The sequence below is a fragment of the Apiospora marii genome (genome assembly GCF_038362585.1).
Source record: "Apiospora marii strain CBS 49790 chromosome Unknown utg000005l_segment0_segment0, whole genome shotgun sequence".
NCBI classification, from domain to species: domain Eukaryota; kingdom Fungi; phylum Ascomycota; class Sordariomycetes; order Amphisphaeriales; family Apiosporaceae; genus Apiospora; species Apiospora marii.
The window spans coordinates 4,991,471-5,011,341 of record NW_027117377.1 but is presented as its reverse complement, the minus strand read 5'-3'; the positions used below and the strand labels follow the sequence as shown (position 1 = coordinate 5,011,341).

Below are 19,871 nucleotides of genomic sequence, written 5' to 3'. Positions count from 1 at the left end.
TGATAAGCCTATAGCCTTTCACGTGGACGCTTCCTGATGCCCGAGTCTCTTGCCGCCGCTGGTGAAATGGAGGAAAGCCATGAAGGCGAACAGGTAATCCGGGCCGGATAGCAGAAAGAGCCATCAAGTTAATGGCACTCAAACATAGGTGTATATGAGAACCGTGAGAACTTGTCCATGTCCAGAAATCGGGGTTTTTTTGTGAGATTTATTCCACCTGGCTCCTGAAGTCATAGCCCAGCAATCCTCATAGAGCCGCGAGTCCCGCAACAGTGCTTATCGAGTGATGATGAATTATCCACACAGCTCATCGAATATCAATTGGAAACAAATGAAAGTATCAGCGCGGGCACATATGGGGGTCACCAAACAAATACGATAACTTCGTCTTGGCGGCTGCAGGAGTAAAACCGTACCTTCTCCATACCATGACCGCACCTGCCTTGATGGTTTCCAAACTACTTATTCCCGAGACTTCACCGGTTCATTCTCGCAGGGGCTTGCCCAGTCCCAACCACCTGTTAAAATGCCAATCAGGAGGACACATGCCATGTTGATCATCACACGAACAGTATTATTCTATACTGCTAGTTACGAGCGGTCAATCTACGACAAAACACTTCACACATAGCACTGAGAGGCAATTGAAGAGTAGGGAATGCATTCGCCTCTATTGCGAAACTATAATCATGCCTATCTGGGGAGGGGTAAACAACCCTCATCTACATGATGCAAATTGCGAGAACCAAGGGATGAAAGCTGCCAAGCTGCAATGTTGACCAACGTCGAGCGGCCTGCACTCCGCCGGCGTGGTCGGCCTATCGAATGCTCGCGTCTGTACCCCCTGGCTTATGAAAATGCTCAGAAGAAAGAAAGAAGCCAGTACCAAGGGTATGCTGCTCGTCGGCGCCTCCTGTTTCCCCGAATCTACTATGTCGTACAAAACAATACATCATTATCATGCGCTTCTGGTGCTGCCACGGCCAAAGGCCACCGTAGACAATGCGGGACAACGCATCTCATCCACTTAGGCAAATCCAAAGTAGTCGCTTCCAGCTGTGATGGCCTTGAGGACTTGTGCTCGGAGAGTATCGTAGCTCTCGTACTCGGGGAGGTCAAGTTCTGTTCAGGAGAGGTTAGCCGGGGCATCAAGTGGAAGGGTGGATGAGTACACTTACGGTTAAAGCAGGTATGCGAGCTGGGAAGTCTCTCCTTGTTGCCATAGTCACGGTGAATGTTGAATCGGTTGATGCCGTTCATTCCCTCGAGCTCTTTGAAGCCGTTGAGGGGTACTTTACTTGTGCCCGTGACGAACTGCAACAGCTTGGCCAGCTCTTCCTTGTCGAAGGATCTGACTGCGCGCCAGAACCATTGGATCTGCTGACTGGATGGAGAGTAGTTGTGGTACTCGGTGTTGTTCTTCCAGTCGTCGACATTGATGTCTGGCAGGCCCGAGATGAGGAGCTCGAGCTCCTGTTCGTTGAAGATGGCAATAAGTTCTGCCGGAATGATTTCGTGGAAACCTGGAAGGCAATGAAAGTTAGTATGCTTTGCCATCTGCATCGAATCGATCAATAAGAGGACAACTTACCCTTCAGGAAATGCTCCATCTGGTCCTTGACCGACTTGAGCAGCTTGTGCTCGACGACCAGGCGAACATAATCGTGCTTGTTCTCTTCCGTGACAGGGATATCGCGGCCGTTGGGGATGAGGTCTTCAATCGTTGTCACTCCGAATTCGTCGTCCTCGACGGCGAACGACTCAGTGATAATATCAGTGATGTCGTTCTCCAGCATCCAGACGAGTGATTTGTAGTACTCGGGGTCAAACGACTCCATGTCCTTGACCGAGACAGGCTTGCTGAGGATTCTCTTGTAAACCGCACGACTGAAGTAACAGTCAAGCAAACGATTCTCATATAAGGCTTTGCCAATGACGCGACCGATGAACTTGAAGAACATGAGATGCTCGTCGTTGATTCCACTGAGCTTGTTCGGGTGGAATGTGGTACGATCGCTGGAGACAGGGACAAATAAGGCATAGTTGGGGTCGAACATCTGCCGTGACAGGACCTGGAACCACTCGCGGGTGACGCCACCGGCATCGACACCCTCTTCATTGTGGAAACGAATGTTAAGCTTACCGAACTTCATCTCATCGCCACTCTTGAAGTACAGGGACTTGAAAGAGTCGTGGAAGACATGTTCGCGACGAACGGAAAGTTGCAAGGTACCAAAGCTGCGTCCGTTCGGGACCTGGTTGCGGTTGTGCACACTGCGGTTGAAGTAGTTCCGTTTGTTGTCGAACTCCAAGACCTTGGGGTTCTTGACGAGGTGCGAGAAGGTGCCCTTCATGAGGGAAGGATTGTTGCGTACGAGCTCGTTCAGGATACGGCGATGCTCTTCCGTGAATTTGAAGAAAAGGCTTGCCATGTTGTGAGACTCGGGAGGCGGGCTAGACAACAGCATTTCCGAAGCATCCTGGCCTTGCGTCAGAGCCTCGGGCGTTGTGTCCTTGCAGACAACCATCAAGGCCTCGATGAGCGGTAGAAGGATAGTAGCCACATTGATAAGGTTTTCCTTTTGGCGGATGGCACCCAAGCAAGCGCTCAGTCTGTCCCACAGGGCATTGAATGTGACGTTGCGGTAGAGAGTGGCGAGCAAGTCCTGCTTCTTGGTCTCATTGCTGGGCTCCGAATCATCGGAAGATTCGGGCTTCTTCTGGGCAAAGAGATGATCCAATGCTGTCAAGACCCGGAGAAGCTTGTTTTGGTCAGCAGCACCGGGCGAAAACTTGGCCAGAGCAACCCCCTGGATTTCTGTTCCGGTAGATGCCTTCTCGATGTGAGGCAGCAACTCGTCTAGGTGAACCACGATCTTCTCACTAAGTACTCGAGCTTGACGGGCGAGCTCTTGGCCGAACACTCCCATGGCGCCAGGGATGAGGGAAAGGTTCTTGATAGCTGAAAGAGTCTCCTTGAAGGTTTTGGAGCTGCATTCTCGTGCCACGAATATGTTGATGATCAGAGTGAGGTTGTGCACGGGGATTACAGGCGGGACATAGGTCTTAATCCTCTTCTGGATGAACTGCTTGCGTTCCTGGAGTTTTGCAAGAGAGTCATCGGGCGTCGTCTTAGCCGTAGGGTCGTCCGTTTTGGTAGGTTCGGATTCAGGAGCTGCTGTTGGTGTAGCTGATGCGTCATCACCTGCCGGGGCCGCCGAAGTCTCAGGCTTGGGATCATTGCTTGTCGTCGCAGCCTCTTCTCCCTCGGCCGTTGGAGCGCTGGTAGGCTCCTTCTCCTTCTCTGCGATCTTCTTCTCCAAGTCCTTAATGGCTTCAGCGCCTTCCTTCAGTTTCTTGTCGAGGCTCAGCAACGGGTAGGTTATCCTGCTAAGAACCAGAGAAAGGGCATCCATGATCGACGAACTCTCAACGACCAGGTCACGGTCAAGAAGCGCTAGGAGAGAGTTGATGGCGAACTTGTGAACCTTGGACTCCTTGCTTTTTCCCTTGCGGCTGAGGGTACGTTTTAGTGTCAAGCCCACGGTTTCCTGTTCCGTGAGAAATACAGCTGGGACGTGAACATCTTCGGCGGCTAGATAGCAAAGAAGGTCCAAGCATTGCTGCACAATGAGTACCGGGGAGGTCTCAGATCCGGTGTGCGTAAGCTGGTTGGTATTCAAACCCGTAAGGCTGCGCTTAAGACTCTGTGGGGTTTTGCCTTCTTTGTCGGCCTTGGGTTGTCGGGCCTTGATGGAAAGCTGCGCAAAGCTGCGTTCCACAGCATCAACGTCGGTCGTGCCATCTTGGAGAATTTGCAGTAGGGTGCTGATGACCTCGAGGCGGGTTTGCTTGTTTTCGCAGATATCCTTGAAGACGTGTCGCAAGGAGCCCTCTAGGGATCCACCTTTGACATTGATAAACATCAAACGCAGCAACGTAGCTACTCCCGACTTGTCCAGCATCTGAGCCACAATCTTGCGTTGAGGTTTGGTAATGACCTCGGCAGCCTCGCCAGTTTGACGCGGGTTCTCACGGCCAGGTTCATAGGGATTCACGATTTCGCGCTGGCCACCTCCACCGTGGTGGCGGACAAGGCGCCTGGCCTCCGCAGCCAGATCAGGTGGCAGAGAATCCATAATATCCGCGCCTTGTTCCATGAGTACTTGCTCCCGGAGATCCTGGGGGAAAGTCATGAGGATGCTGGCGGGGTCCATATCCTGTGGAGCGGCCTCGTGGCCAGGGGCCGCGTTTTGTCTTCTGGCCTCCTCACGATCACGGCGACGCTGTTCCGCTCTCTCTTGCTGGACAATTTCTTGACGAAGATCGTCGGGCAGAGCGTCAAGGAATTCTTGGAAAACTTCACCCTGCTCGCCTTGGCGACGAGGGCATCCTCCCGGGCAGCAGATCGCCGCTGGCTAATAGTCTGGGCAATCACCTCTTCTCGGAACTCTTCGGGTAGTGCATCGAGGTAATCCGCGTCGATGCCCAACTCCGTCACATCAACCTGTTCTCCTCGAATGGTGGTGAGAACGCGAGGCTGATCACTCGTTGATTCCGCGTGGGCCTCGGCTGGAGAGTCGCCCGTAGATTCAACACCCTCCATAGCATCATCCGTGTGGGAGGTCTCGTTTTCTTCGGTGGCCTCTGTTGCTGCCTGTGCAGCAAGTTCTGCTGCAGCTGCTTCGGCTCGTTCGCGTTCTTCAGCCTCGGCCTTCTCTCTTGCGGCCCTCTCCTCAGCTTCCTGAGCCTCTCTCGCTTCTCTAGCCTTACGCTCCTCTTCTTCTCGCTTCTTGCGTTCTTCCTCGAGCCTGCGTTTCGCCTCAGCCTCTCTCTTCTTGTTCTCCTTTTCAGCTTCAATGGCAGGAGGGATAAGGTAAGAGAGCACCGCGAACTGGAGCCGGGTGGCTTTGTCATGGATCGAGGTGCCAAAAATCATCTTCGCCTCATCCATCCATCTGTCGCTGGTGGTGTCGGTCGAGAACATTGCGGCATGAGACGGTTCGTTGTAGGTCTCTCGGCGACCTTCGGATCCTCGGAGTTGATGGGGCAGAGGTAAGGACAACTCTTGAACTTCTCCCCCCAGGGCCCTGGCTTGTGATTGAAAATTGCAGGGCATGGTTACCATGACGCCCGAGTGTTGAAGACAAGAGTTCATTGATGAATGAGATAGGACTATCGCCTCGGCCAGCACCGAGAAGACGAATCAATCGGCTTGGATTCGGAGGCCGTGGGGACGCATCTCGACCAATGTCGTTCGAGCGACGCAGAAGAGGGTTGAGTCCATCTTCGTTGCCGTTAGGGCGGTTAGGATTGCGCGTATCTAAATGGGATGATGAATCAGCGACACGAGGCGAGAGCAAGTTAATCGATGTGGAAATAGACATACCACCCAGAGATGCCATGTGGTCTCGGCCCATGAGGAAGGGAAGAGGGGGGAAGTGATCCCGTAATCCATGGCGGTGACGTGGTCCAGAGAAGAACTCTCCACCATGCTGTTCGAGGACCAGAGTATCCAGACCGCCCATACCGGGGAAGACTCCATGAGGCGGAGGGTCATCTGTGAATTCGGAGTCAGCACATCGTTGGGAGGCGTGGTGGATGTAGATGGTTGTTACTTACTGGGAAATTCGTCGAAGCCGTAGTCATCCTCGTCCATTTCATCCTCGTCATCCTCATCTTCTGTTTGAAGTTAGTATTCGTGCTGGCAAATCGGCATTTGTTCTTGCGAGATGGAAACCTCTAATTTGGGGTAACAATGTCAACGTTTGATGTTTCAAGGGGCACGTACCATCTTCATCCTCGTCTTCATCGCCATAGTTGTTACCAATGTTGTGGATTTCATCATGACCGTCGTAGTCCTCGTCATGGCCTTCTCCCATGTGGTGCTGCAGCATGTGGCCAAGGCGCCCGCCGACAATACCGCCAACATCATCGAGGCCATGAATTTGCGCTTCCTCGAGGTCCTGGGCTTCACCTTCGTAGTCAATATCAACGTCGTCATCTTCCTCGCCGTCATTCGCTTCTTCGTCGGTTTCACTTTCCCAACCTGAAGCACCGTCATCCTCGACGGGGTTTCCATCGTCATCCACAATATGGATGCGGTCTTCGATGTCGCCCATATCCTCGGAGTCCATGTCGTCGTCGTCTTCGCTCATGTCGTCGTCGGAGTCATCCATCTCATCGTCTTCGTCTTCGTCATCCTCCTCCTCCATGGTAACGTCGACGACGGCAAGATCTCCAGGTAGACCCTCGATAGGTCCCATACCTTCCACGTCCTCGTCTTCATCGCTGACATTGTCTTCCCCGTCGAGGGATGGGTTGTCGTCGTACTCCATCTCGTCGTCGTATTCGTCGTCGTACATCTCTTCGTCGTCTGTGGGCATAGTGAGCATCAATGCACATAAAAGCAGAGTGACATAATCAAACATACCATCCTCTGAGCCATCAGAGTAATCTTCTTCCATGTCCCGGCCAGGTTCCATCATGCCTAGTGCAGAGTTTCTGTACAGATCTGGTGTCTCTTCGCGGTCATCATCCATGTCAGATAGTGAGGTGGCAGATGCAATGTCATCCTCAACATCTTCCAGGCTTGATGCAGCTGGGAGGATGTTGGCATGGCTAAGCTGGATAGCCGTATGGGTGAGAGTCCGTAGGACACGAAGAACAGACTTGATGGTCTTTTTGACGGGAGGGAACGCTAGGTCGATGTCTGCGAGCGACGAGTTGAGGGCTGCGAGATAACCCTTCTCGTACATCAGTCGCCTGAGCTGTGCTTGGGAGCGATCTGGTGATGGGTCAGGGTTGTTGCGGGAGGCAACGGCAATGTCTTTCTCCTTGTCATCCACCATGCTTTGCACGACGGTAGACAAATGCAACATCTTGCCATATCTTGAATCAAAAGGCTCATTAGAAGTGTATGCATCCTTGTACGCCTTAAGAATCGTGTCAACGACGAATTTTCGCACGAACAGCAGGTCAGGCTCCTCTTCATCATAATCAAACTTCTCGCGGCTACGACTGATGGGCTTCTCAATCGTCTTACCCACAAGAGCCACGAGAAGCTTCTGTGCCTGAGCAGCCGTCGCCATCTTTTTCTTATCCGCGAGACTGTCCGTCAAGCCATCGATGTTACCAGCACAGAGGAGATCCGTCAGCAGGTAGTTCAAGACACTTGTACGGGGCTTGATAGGGGTGTTGGTCTGCAGCGGTGCGCTACGCTTGAAGTTGATGAACTCGACTTTGGTGCGATTATAGCTCTGAAGAAGCTCAGTGAGGCACCTGAGTAGGAAACATCGGTAGATAAAGATAGGATGTTCATCTGCCTTGAACGACGCTTTGGGCTTCTTCTCCTTGCTCAAAGACGATTGCGTGTCGGGTGCCTCGCCTGGAGCTTGTGACGTGGATGCAGTAGAATCCGCAGGGTCCTTCGAATCCTTGGTGTCACGGGGAGGCTCCTTGTCATCTACCTCGCGGTAGTTTAGAAGCTCGCAGAGAAGGAAATGAATGACACCGTCCGGATTCTCGAGAATCGGGCGTTTTGTGTCATGGCCTGCAGGCTTGGTCGCGTCCAATACCTGCTTGTCGCTCCCCTCAGTTGATGGTTTTACATCCTGGATCGACAGACCTTCGGTCGCCCGGACAGTTGGGGTGACATCATCTTTGGTCGCATCCACCTTTGGCTCCTTGAGTAAGACGTGTTGTCTGGGGGATACTCCGTTCTCGCTAAAAGTCCAGCGTTGGAGCTTGACCATCTCGTCTGTGACAGCTACAAAGAGTTTCGGGTCGCGCAGGGCCACATGCGAAAGTTGTCGCAGATAGCCCGAAACATCAAGAGGACGTTGTCCGGTCCGACCCTTATCGAACACAGCTCGGATCTCACTCCTCATCAGCTGCTTAATGATGTCTTCGTCTTCGATGATATGACGTAAAATTGTGAGAACGTATGTGGAGATGCGGTTCTCGCTCAGTCGGGCAGGGCCGAAACCTGAGAGCTGTTTGGTCATGACAAACAAACGCTGAAGGTTCTTCTTGTCGCCGACCGTTTTTGCGGTTGTCCTATCGCGGGTGAGGATAACGAGGATGCGCAACAACGAGATGGCCATAGACTCGTCCTTCCCAACACGTGGTAGTATTTCAAGAATGCTTTCGAGCAATGTACCACTGTCTTTCTCGTTGACAATCTTTTCAGGAACTGGCCACACGAACGGCTCCACAGGATCATCTTCACTGGTTGGCGGCTTCCACTGGACCTCCGGGGGTTGTTCGTCGTCGCTCAATAGAATCTCGAAGATGAGCAGGATATAAGGAATCCAGGGTGGGAGCTCCTCCGTAGACGGAGCAGGCACTTGCAAGAAACGCAAGAACTCAGTGATATACTCTCTCAGGGAGCCAATGGTGACAGTAAAGAATCCTCGGTCCTGCAACAGCAAGGAAAGAAGATGAGCATAGGCTGCGATGCTCCGGCCATTGGACTTGAGGTCATCATCAGCGGCAAAGGACATCAGTGCATTAACCAGGGTTTCGCCGACATCTTGTTTCGCTGAATCATCTGCCGATGGCTGCAAAACCACGGCCGTGATGAGTTCTGAAACCTCGTAAGATGATGTTGGGTGTGCTCTAATGATATCAAGACATCTTTCTATCAACTTGTTGCGAAGTTTGGCGCGTTCTGCGTCAAGCATGTCCTTGGGAACGGTGACCTGACTGGCCGTTGCTGGAGCCGCGGGGCCCGCAGAGGGGCCCTGGGCCGGGCTTGTAGATGAGGAAGCATCCGCGGTAGAGGCCTGCGGGGCTGCTGGCACACCAGCTGCGCCTCCTTGATCGGCACCTTGACCAAGCATTGACGCCTCCAAGAAGTCGCCAAGTGTCTCCCCTTCTAGCAAACCAGGAGGAAGGTCTGCCGGCAGATCGAGAACCATTTGTTCGTCCGAAGGAGCTGGCGCGGCCTCTGGGGCGACCAACTGGGGCATGTTTTCATCAAGATCACTTGGTTTAGGAGCCTCTTCGGGCGGCACAGGATTAGAAGATCCGGCGAGTCCTGCCTTGTGCGCTTCGCAATACTCTTTGGCTGCCGCGAACTGGCTGTTGGAACGGAAGGCAGCCTCCTGCGCGAGACTCTCTTCAAACCCAGCATCCTTGAGCTGCGACACTATGGACGCGCATGCAGTCCAGTTAAAAGGGACGGGAGTGAGTTTCAGGAGAGGAGGCGGTGGATTCTTGTCAACCTGTTTGTAGGCATTCGTCTCCGAGTCGCCTCGTGAGATCAACTTGAGGGTGTCGATAATCTTAGCAAGAATATGGCTTGGAACCTTCTCAGCAAGAGGCGATTCCCACAATCCACGCACAACGGGTAGAATTGTCATTCGCAGCTCAACCAGCAAATTCGCGCTGACTGGAGTATCGAGTCTCCTGTCGCCGGTACGCGTGAAGAAACTGAAGTGGGCAAGCGATTCATTGACCACCTTGTCGTTGACTATAACGGCGTATATCTCAAGGATCCTCTTCATGGCAATTACCGCAAGTTTGGATGGTGCAGTGTCAGTGCCTTCGGGGTGGTCTTTGCAGATCTCTTCAGAGCAAATCTGCAACAGTTTGTTCAGCTTTTCCAGACCATCTTGCTGCTTGAAGGCTACCAGGACAGGTGCAATAAGCTGTACACCCCCCTGGCGATCAGTATGCCTGCCCTCTAACTTCCGGTCCAGAAGCATTTCGTAAACGGTGTGTAGGATGATAACCCAGTAGTTGAACTGGGGAACACTCTTGTCGATCACGGAAAGATCCACCTGGCCCAAAACCGTCTTGGCCAAACCATGGGCCAGCTTGATATGGCGATACCGAGGATAGGAGTCGCGCTCAACGCTGCGGTCGCCACGTCGAGAAAGAAGCGCTTTGCCGAGTGTTTGTAGAAGAGGATACGTGTGGGGCATCAACGACTGCAGCACAACTCGTAAAGTCTGGTGGTTTCGGTATCGCGGGGTGGACTGCTCGCTTGGAGAAGGCGCGTTCTCTGGACTTGCGTTACTACCAATACGTAATGTACCAGAAGCCAAGACTTCCGAGATAGCGGTCTCGTCATCTTCGTTCAGGAGCTGATCTGTGGCACTTCCTTGGCGGCGTGAAGACGGGCCTGAACCCTTATTCCAAGCATCCGGGACGCTGCGTGCCACAGCCATCTCTTGCGAGATACCGCTGCGCAAGAGCGGGCCCAACGATTCCACCAAACGATCCCAATAGTCGTATACGTTGACTGGATGCAGGGTAATAGCCTGCGATCGACTGGAGAACGGGAAGCATTGGTAAAGCACTCTCATCAGCGATTGTGCGTTGAGGAGAGCCTTCACTATCGAAGTACCGCCCGCAATCTCACGACGAGCCTCGTTGGACAGGTCGGATGAAAGGCTCAAGTCATCCTTCAAGAAGGGGGCAAAGTATGACTCGAACCCCGGCTTATCCACCATAGGTTGCAGAACGTGAATGGCGTCCATGGTGCGTTTCAGTAGCGACGGCAGTCCGACGACCGGGGCGGGCTCGATCAGTGTATGAATTACGGAGTAGAGGGACCGAGCAGCCATAGATTCGCCGAAGTCGTGCGGAAGACTAGGTGACGTGCACAAATCCAACAAGAGCTCGATAGCGCCGCTCTGGATCAAGGGGGTCTTCAGCGACGCGTTGGTGGTGTAGTTCGCTAGGAAATTGGCTGCCGCAAAAATGTAGGGGGTGATGGAGTTATGAGGCGAGGAGTTCTCGTTTCTACCGCGCGAGGTTCTGGTGAGAACGGATTCAGCGTCAAGCATTTCGATGTCTGTATCGTCGATAGCAGGCGTAACTTCGACCTTTTGCTTGCCCTTCTCTGCTTTTTCAGCAGCAGCTTCCGGGTCAGTGAGCAAGCTCGCGTCCGCCACCATCTCCTTGCCGTTGCTGTCTGTCACGATGAGTCTCGAGCCCCAGCCAGGCTCTTTCGACTTGACCTCACCAAGATACGTGACACGAGCAATCATATCCAAGACGGCATTGGAAATGGCGGGTCGGAGATCTGGGTGATGACGTGCCAATTCATCAAAGCTCGTTCCAATGTTAGCTGCGATATCCAGATCTCCCGCCATAACGCGGACATGCTCAGGGCTCTCGAATATCTCGAAGAAGCTGTCAAACGCGAGACATGACTCAACCATATTCATGCCATTAGTATTCAGAGAAATAGCGTTAAGGGTGCTCGGAATAACTGTGATAGCATCCGCAGAGGGGCGTATACCGTGAGCTATTGGCGCACTTCGAGGGGTTTCCAGCACCTCCCGCGTAGGAGGGTGGGGTCGATTGTCGGCCTTGGTCGACGTCGGAGCTGGAGCCGGGACTGGTGCCGGCGCCGGCACCGGTACTGAAGAATCGCTAGTGGTAGGTTCTGGCTGGGTAGTTTCGCTCTCTTCGGGGCGGGCTGGTGCTTCAAAGGTGACAGTTCGCCCAGTCAAGGCCTCAAGGAAGCATTGTATGAGGTTGGCTTCAGAAAGGGCTGAGAAACTCGTGGGGTCGTTGTTAAGGAAATCTGTCACAATTGTAACGGCATGAGTCCAAACCAGGGATCCGAACTTGTCCACGTTCATAATGATTTTTCGGATACAGCCTAAGAATGCAGATTTATCCACGAGATTGCGAAGAAGCCGGTCGGTGTTACCCCCAAACGTGAATGCGTTCGTCATCATGTGGTGGATGAACTTGAGCAGCCACTTCAGGTTCTGCTGCTGATAGAACGGGATCTCATAATCGACTATCTGCGATCTGCAATCGGCAGGGGTTGCTGTGCCTTCCGCAACCAGTCTCAAGGCCACGTCCACTTCATGGGTGATGAGGTCCGTAACAGCAGTCAGCCCATCAGCGTGGATGAGAGATTGGAAAGCAGTCTGAACATTGTAGATCAGGCTGTCAAGAAAGCCCACCAAAGTAGCATGAGTCCTCTCAGCAACATTGGAGCGAATGGTAAGAACTTCAACGAGAATGTCGAGCAGACCAGCCGAGATAATCTCCGGCGTGGTACGCGATGAATTGTTCGTCATAGCCATAGTAATATGCAGTGTGAGCGAGAACAGATTGTCTCGCCATTCGTCCTCATCAGTCCACTGCTCACCAGCATCGTCCACCTTCATCTCCGCAACAGCCTTCCTAATTACGTATAGCAGAACACCGTGGTTGACGGTGGCATTCAGCGCAGTGAAGATGTCAGGAATCTTGCTATGGAAGCCAGAAATGGCCTCCAAGAGAGAGAGCGCGATGGCCTGCAGACCCGTAGGTACCTGCGGTGTTCCCTCTGGAGATGGGTGGATAAGTTCGGCAAGTTGATACACCAACTGGAAACGGCGTGGCTCATCGTGGTCGTGCTTGAGGACTTTCTCGGTGAAGGGGGCCTCAAAATGTATGTATGCCAAATTCTGTATGGCTAATAGCCGAGCCTTGAGGGCACCCTGTCGCGCCTCAACGGACCCTGTCAAAGCTTTTGCTATTCGCAGGCGGTTGAGGAACTCATACCTCGTATCCTTGGACAGATCAGATGGGATCCGTTCGAGAAGTTTGTAGATTGGCGTCGATACAACGGTTGACTGGGGAATATCCAACGACTTCTGACCTGGAGTGGCATACTCGTGGTTACCAAGTGCGGGAGAGCGCGCACTGGGAGACGGACTATCATCTGCCGCAGGCTGCCTACCAGCGCGGGGAGTGGAATGAGGACCGCTCGACGTGTTGCTCCTACGCAACGGGGTAGGCGTCGACGGTTGAGATGCGTTTGCTCGCTCCGAGGGTACCGAGTGTTCAGCCGGCAGGGAAGAGGTGGCAGTAGGATAATACAAGACCTTGACATCGCCCCATCCATTCCACCGTGCGTCGGAACCAGAGCCTGATGAAAATTCCGTGGTACTAGGTTTCGCAATGGCGCAGAGATCATTCGCATACATGGAGGCAGTGTTCTTGAGACCGCTGCCGCCCTTCTTGCTTGACGAGATAGGTGTGGCCAAGGGCTGTGGTTCCGAAGGCTTGATGATGGGGGTCTTGACGAACGGCTGAGCAAGCTGCTGGACACGGTCAAGGTCGATGTTGTAGTGGTTCGTGAGCAGTGCCGAGTTGACTTGACGGCTAGTCGGGCTCATTCGTTTCACGGAGGCCTGATACCGTTGTGCAAGTTCGACACCAACGCGAAGAGTGGCGCAAATGATGTTGAAATCAGTGCTGTTGAGCAGGTCGTTCAGGTGGGAGCTGCTGGCATAAATGCTTCTGTTTCCGCAGTGATCAAGCAACATTTGGGTAAACTTGAGAATGGCAACGATCAAAGAGCTATCGCCATCTTCCTTAAAGCCCAGCTCAGCCAGCTTGGACATGTCCCACATTGCGGCGCCATCTTTACTTGTGGAGTTCGCGCTGAGCAGAATGTCGCAGCCGAAGTCTCGGGATTGGGGTCCATCCTTGAGCTTATAGACTGAGCAGAAGGACTCGAGGACGTCGTCGAATCGATTTAGCAGCGGTATCCAGTGGTAGAGATCACCTCTGGGGAAGGGCCATCTGGTCGGAAAGGATGATAGATACTGGGGCAGCTTCGGTAACGGCGTATCGGTTGCGGTTTGGACAAAGTCCTGAAGCCAAGGAGTCTGGCGCGTGGTCAATGTTAGTAAGGCGACAACATAGCATGGACATCTCCTAGGGTGGAGATGTCAATTTCAAGATAAGTTTGACTCACCAAGGTCTCCTTGTGCTTGGGCTGGATGGTCTTCGCGATCTTTCCCATGGTGAAGGCCGGGGCGGCGGTGCCGCATGAGAAGGTTTAACAGTTCTCCCCCTCCACCTACGTAAGGTCGAGCACCGAGTAACAATTGCTGAGGTCCCCGCAATAGAGCATCCAGGATCCCTTCGGAAGTTGGCTTCTCAAGTCGTGGAAGTCGAGGCGGGGTCGGGGCGATACAAGATGCGTCAAGTAACCGAATATTCCCTAGGTTCTGTCCTGGGCTACTTGTTCAGCCTTGCGAGAGTTGGGCTGACTGTCGGGTGATGGTTCGGCAGTGACGTCAAAGTGGCTCGGGAACAAAAGACCGTTCGTCGTCGGGTGATCGAGTTGGAGGGATGAGGGGGTGCGAGTTATCGTGGCGACAATGTGTATGGTATTGGTGGGGGAGGGAAATGTGATCGAAGTGCGAGTATGAACACCGAGGCGGGCAGGCTGAAGCTTCAGAAATGCTCAGGACTAGGCGGAGGTGCAGGTCGCCAGGCCTTCGTTTTTTCCGGGGAGCTTACAGTAGAGTTGCTGCTACCAAGGCGAGCAGGGTCATATGTGATGCGAAGCTTCTGGCACAAAAAGTCCGAAGCCGCAATGCAATGTGGTGTATGACCTTTCACAGTCGACAAGAGGGGATGGTGTTTGGGATACGGAGAGGAGGGTATGGTGAAGTAGAAAACGGACCAGGCAGTCCTGTGGTGAGAGAGAGGTTTGCTTTGGCAGGTACAAATCAAATGTCTAACCTTAGAGTCCGGCCAGTCGATTCGCTTCCACAGTGGACCCGGCGAAAAACACATGCGTCACAAATGCTGCTTAAAGCTGCACTGTTAGGAAGGAACGGCAGAGGCGGGGAGGGAGCTTGGGCCCAGTCTAGGTAGGTACATCATAAGGTACCTACGCCTTACCGACCAATAAATCCGGTGCAGGCAGGTAATAAAGTACCGCCAGCGCCAGGCTTCGAATCAACACGCGCGGCTCTCAATAATGGATTACTGGAAGGTCCCTCCCAGGTTGGTCGGCTGGTTGGAGGCGGGTTGGGTAGCAGCAGCAGAGCAGCCAACTGTCTCAAACACCTTGGAGGGGTCGATTGAGCTCAACTTAGATGAACTTAAAACCATGTCAGCGCAAGGGCACTTTGCATCCACCTCAAGCTGCATCTTTCTTTCATTGATTTGTTCATGATCGCCCGCATTTGCTACGAAAGCACACATAGTAAGAAATTTCCGTACATGAGTTTTGTTTGGTGCAGTGTATTGGCGCATGTGCTCCCGGTCTATTTTGCCGTAGGTATGCTCAGGTGGTTGGTAATTGATCCGTTCACTCGATGGCTCAAGTTGTCAGATCTCGATTTCAGCTACGCACTTGGTAAGCATGGAAGCTACGGGGATTTGGCCTTTGACCCGCGAGGAAGTAAGAGATGCGAGCAACGTCCCCCACTCCCCAGAGAACCTGGGGGACCAAACGAAACCACGAACTGATGCTGATGTTCCAAAGGCGCATCCCCAACTAATTCATTCGGCACACGTCCGTCAATACAAATGTCTCATGGCAGGCCTGGTCGCACCGTTTTTTACCACCCGCAATTATCTAGTACCAGGTCCCCATGTCTTCCATTCATTCACCAACGCCATGTTACAAAGCTGTCGATCTTGCCGCCTACCCCTGCCCCCCCCTGTCCTTACTTCTAAGCGCGCGTTTACGACCGTGTAGTCATTTCCAAGGCATTCTGACTACCGTAGTATGTGATTTGAACTGGCACCCGTTTGATTGCTCATCGCAATCGGCACGCGTTATACTTCAATTGTTCTGCACTTTGTATACCTTATGTATATTTATACATACAACGTCTGTCTGTGTATTTATACGTAGGGAAAACAATAGTATGATCAGTTAAACGTAGAATGGAGTCTACTAGTTGGAATGGACAATGCACATCTTTATGCGTCTGATGTCTTGCCTGCAGCTGTATAAACGATTCGCGTGACGGCATAATACGACTGTGCTCTTTAGATACTGCTACTATAAGCATGACGTATCCCGCGTTATTACAACATCGTCATCGGGCCAGGTTGCAAACTGGCAGCGTTCATAAGGCTAAGACGGCAAGTTGGACCAGTCGGAAGGTGTCCCTGCTTGAATGTGATTCGTATATCAAGTAATATACGAATGGTTCGATGTCTTAGAGGAACGGAAACACCGGAAGACTGAAGGTGGCCACCATCCATTTGCCAAGGGAACAATACAGCCAAGTGGAATATGTTGGTTAACTATAAGCGTCTACTCAAAGTGGCTGGTTATTATAATGTTTCTTAACTGGGGGGGTCATTACTTCGGAACTTAAGGAATTAGGTAAACATGGTAAATAAAGGAAACATGGTTTCCATATTTAGTTGTCACCCGTAGATACTGATATACTACCATGTAATACCTCATCCTACATTTTTATTCCCTTCCCCTTTTTCGAATATAAAGGTTCTAATGCAAAGAGATAATTGCTCTTAATGCTGCTGGCATAATCCCAAACCGAATCATGCTTGTAATGCATACATCCTCTTTCGATTCATACTAAGCCTCCCTGGTGAATGATGTGTACATTTACCAATATTCACCTACGTCTCAAATTATAGTATTGTGGTCAAACTCACACCTCACACTTGTCGAAGACTTACCACGCCGAGAAGATACTATCAACTGTGGATTTCAAGACGGCACATGCCTTCGGCATGTATGTGATGTGGCCTTGGCCCTGCTTCTAGTCTTGTCCAGTCGAACTGGACGACACTTAGTGAGACATGTCTACCCAGATGACGTAGATATCTACAATGTATACCGTAACTTCAGTATATCCAGGCTATGCTCTGAAATACCGATTCACACTGCCAGAGAGCAGCGATGAAGTTAAGAGAAGGTGATGAGTATAAGTCAGGTGTGCCCCAAAGTTGTTCAAACAGCATGGTTCCTCAACTTTGATTTAATGTTGAATCAGACCAGCCGAGCGGAAGTCTCCTTGCGCACGTTGCATTGGTAGGATAGTAGCCAAAAGCATAGATGAAAACAAAATATGGATAAGAGACAGAATAGTGGCAGAGAGATTTGCTTTAAATGATATCCCTTTCTGCCATAGGTCCCATGCAATACGCTTCGCAAAAGCCACTGGCTGGGAGTCGCATTTAAAGCGAAGAACCTGAAGCTTCGCTGAATACATCTCATGTCCGGATCGATCAACGCTCATAAAAGAAATTGTTTGAATTATATACATATAGTTTATTCATTTTTAAAAGAAAAATAAAAGAGAGTTATATTAATATCCGATTTGGAGGGCAGCCTTGTAACGAAAAGTCTCAAGAGACCTTAGACTGTTCGTCTCGGAACTGCGCAATGTACCAGGGTCAAAGCCACTCAAATTCTGTCTTGCTGTCAGTGATATTCAGTGGTCTTGAAAACCAGAGAGCTCCTGGAAACCATACGTGGTGTGCTATTGTGGGATGCAGGGAAGCCTGGCAAGATCCGCTATCTCCGACCTTACCCAATAGCTGTGCATGGTACGGCTTTTTTAGTTTGAGATATTTTCGCATCAGTTCAGTCTCTCCTTGGCCCAAACCTGGGTTTAGTTGTAGATGCATAATATGGTCTTATACCTCAAAAACGTGGATGGTATTATTAACTCTAATGTTCCCAAGAGGATGCATTAAACCCTCAACTAGGTAGGGAGACCATTGCAGAATTGGTTATCATGAATGCGCTCATTTGAGTCATTAAGGACGGGCATGGATGGCAAGAATCCAAGACAGAAAGGGGTGTGTGTACATAGTGGACTGTGGACAGCGTCTCGCAGCATTCAGACACTCGTCGCTGTGTCTCCCTTGAGTAGAAAGCGGATGCAAGGCCAAGGTAGAATACGATCAGACTACCCCGAGTCTTGGCTATTTTCGGACTTGCATGTGAATCCTTGCGAGGTTATCCACTCCCTTTGCCGCTTTTTCGGATGAGCTGAACATGTCGTTGAATTGAGGCTGAACGGATTGGCCGTGCATTTGCTACTAAGCAGTGACCAGCTGTCCACCAGGTGGCCGCGCAGATTGGGCTTATCTTATCAGCCCAAAGGCAAGCCCTCTTTCCAAAGTCGTGCAGGCTGAGGTCCACTTCTGCGAATTTAGAAACCCACACAGAAAATTGGTTGGCAATTTGCACGAGGGAAGAGCACCACGACTACACCGCGAACTTTTCTCTGAACATCCCGCTCCTACGACTAACCCCAACAGCCAACACCCATTTTTCTATCGATTGCCCTGGTGAATACCGACATCATCAGGTAAGTTGCCAACCCCGAGAGGAAGGAGACTCAGCTCTTGTTATTAGCCAGTTGTTGCTCGACCGTGTGTGCGCACACGAGACCTTCAATTCGTTGCGAAAACTCGAAACGTACCCTCGATTCCGCCTCAGCACCCCGCAACATCTTCAACCCTCACTTGGATTGGCAGCCTCAGCTAACCATTCACCTTCTTTGCACTCACAGATAAACCGCAATCATGGGTATTTCTCGCGATTCTCGTCACAAGCGCAACGCTACCGGTGCCAAGCGCGCCTACTACCGTACGTCTCCAACAACGTGAAAGAATCCATACAATAAGGCATATGAACTACGATCGACGGGTTCTCTTCTCTCCCTCCGCTTCCTTTGCGATAGGCGGTCGGGTAGGGGAGAGGACCTTGTCTTGATCGTTCGAAAGCCCGTATGCATTCTGCTTTTTGGCATGAATCATACGTTCTGACCTCCGTCAACAGGGAAGAAGCGCGCTTTCGAGGCCGGCCGCCAGGAGGCCAACACCCGTATCGGTGCCAAGCGTATTCACACCGTCCGCACCCGTGGCGGTAACCACAAGTACCGTGCCCTGCGCCTCGACTCCGGCAACTTCGCCTGGGCCTCCGAGGGCTGCACCCGCAAGACCCGTGTCATCGTTGTCGCCTACCACCCCTCCAACAACGAGCTGGTCCGTACCAACACCCTCACCAAGTCCGCCGTTGTCCAGATCGATGCCGCTCCCTTCCGTCAGTGGTACGAGGCCCACTACGGCCAGGCTCTCGGCCGTCGCCGACAGCAGAAGCAGGGCAAGGAGGAGGAGACCGTGAAGAAGAGCAACGCCGTCGAGAAGAAGCAGGCCGCTCGCTTCGCCGCCCAGGGCAAGGTCGAGCCCGCTCTCGAGAAGCAGTTCGAGGCCGGTCGTGTCTTCGCCGTCATTGCCAGCCGTCCCGGCCAGAGCGGTCGCTGCGACGGTTACATCCTGGAGGGTGAGGAGCTCGCCTTCTACCAGCGTAAGCTCCACAAGTAAGCGTATCGCTTGCTTTTACGGAAGGGGTTATCGGCTGGGTTTGTCGTGAAGGAAACAAAAGAAGGGAAAGGATTTAGCCTTCTTCAGCTTCATGAACTGTATGTCACGACGGAAAAATGGAGACCACGAAGTCTAGTCTTTACATTTGCACTACGGAATCGGTGTTCATGGATTTTTGCTGATACTTCGTCTACGGCATGGAATGGGTTCATCGCGATGACGACTATCTGATCAATAAAAGATCAAACAACAGTGCATTCCCGTATCTCTAGACCTGCGTTCACGTGCTTATTGTGTCGATGTTTAACTGTTCCCTTCTCGTACGTTTTACCAATATAATATCAGGTTGATTGGATATTCCGTCGGTATGCCGTGTATCTGTTAGCACATATAAGTGCCTATTCTTATATGGGTACAGCAGGTTGCGTTTCTGTATCCCTGTACTCATGGGCCTCTTGTCCTCGCTGCCCATTCGTCATATGAGCTGAAGCAATGCTGTTGTCGAACAGATCAGACCATTCCATAGAAACGAGACCAATCACCCCTGGCAGGTATGAAAGCTCAAAAGCAAGATAATTGAGGCGGATTGGCTGACTAATGAGAAATTCAAACTTTCTGATTTCGAAATATTCCTTGCTGCACTCGATAAGTATGCTCGGGGTATCAACGCTACCAATGGCCCATGGGTGTTTGACTGATCACACGCACTGGCTGATTTCCATACAAGTTCTTGCTACGATCTAGGTAGGACTTAAGGTCAAAGCCAGGATCCAAGATAATAGTAGGTT

General features: G+C 51.8%; 2 protein-coding genes across 2 annotated transcripts; one reads left to right on the top strand and one right to left on the bottom strand.

Moving 5' to 3' along the window:
• Positions 1-1,027: 1,027 nt before the first annotated feature.
• Positions 1,028-13,768, bottom strand: PG985_009428 (uncharacterized protein; the record flags this gene model as incomplete). The annotated part of the gene is made up of 8 exons (XM_066829196.1): positions 1,028-1,122; positions 1,179-1,523; positions 1,592-4,304; positions 4,367-5,073; positions 5,126-5,560; positions 5,623-5,682; positions 5,792-13,631; positions 13,721-13,768. 8 exons carry the CDS (start codon positions 13,766-13,768, stop codon positions 1,028-1,030), a joined length of 12,243 nt encoding a protein of 4,080 aa, XP_066684108.1.
• Positions 13,769-18,282: 4,514 nt separating this feature from the next.
• PG985_009427 (40S ribosomal protein eS8) lies at positions 18,283-19,083 on the top strand (the record flags this gene model as incomplete). Its single annotated transcript, XM_066829195.1, has 2 exons — positions 18,283-18,346; positions 18,539-19,083. The coding sequence occupies 2 exons, from the start codon at positions 18,283-18,285 to the stop codon at positions 19,081-19,083; spliced, it is 609 nt and encodes a 202-aa protein (XP_066684107.1).
• Positions 19,084-19,871: the final 788 nt, after the last annotated feature.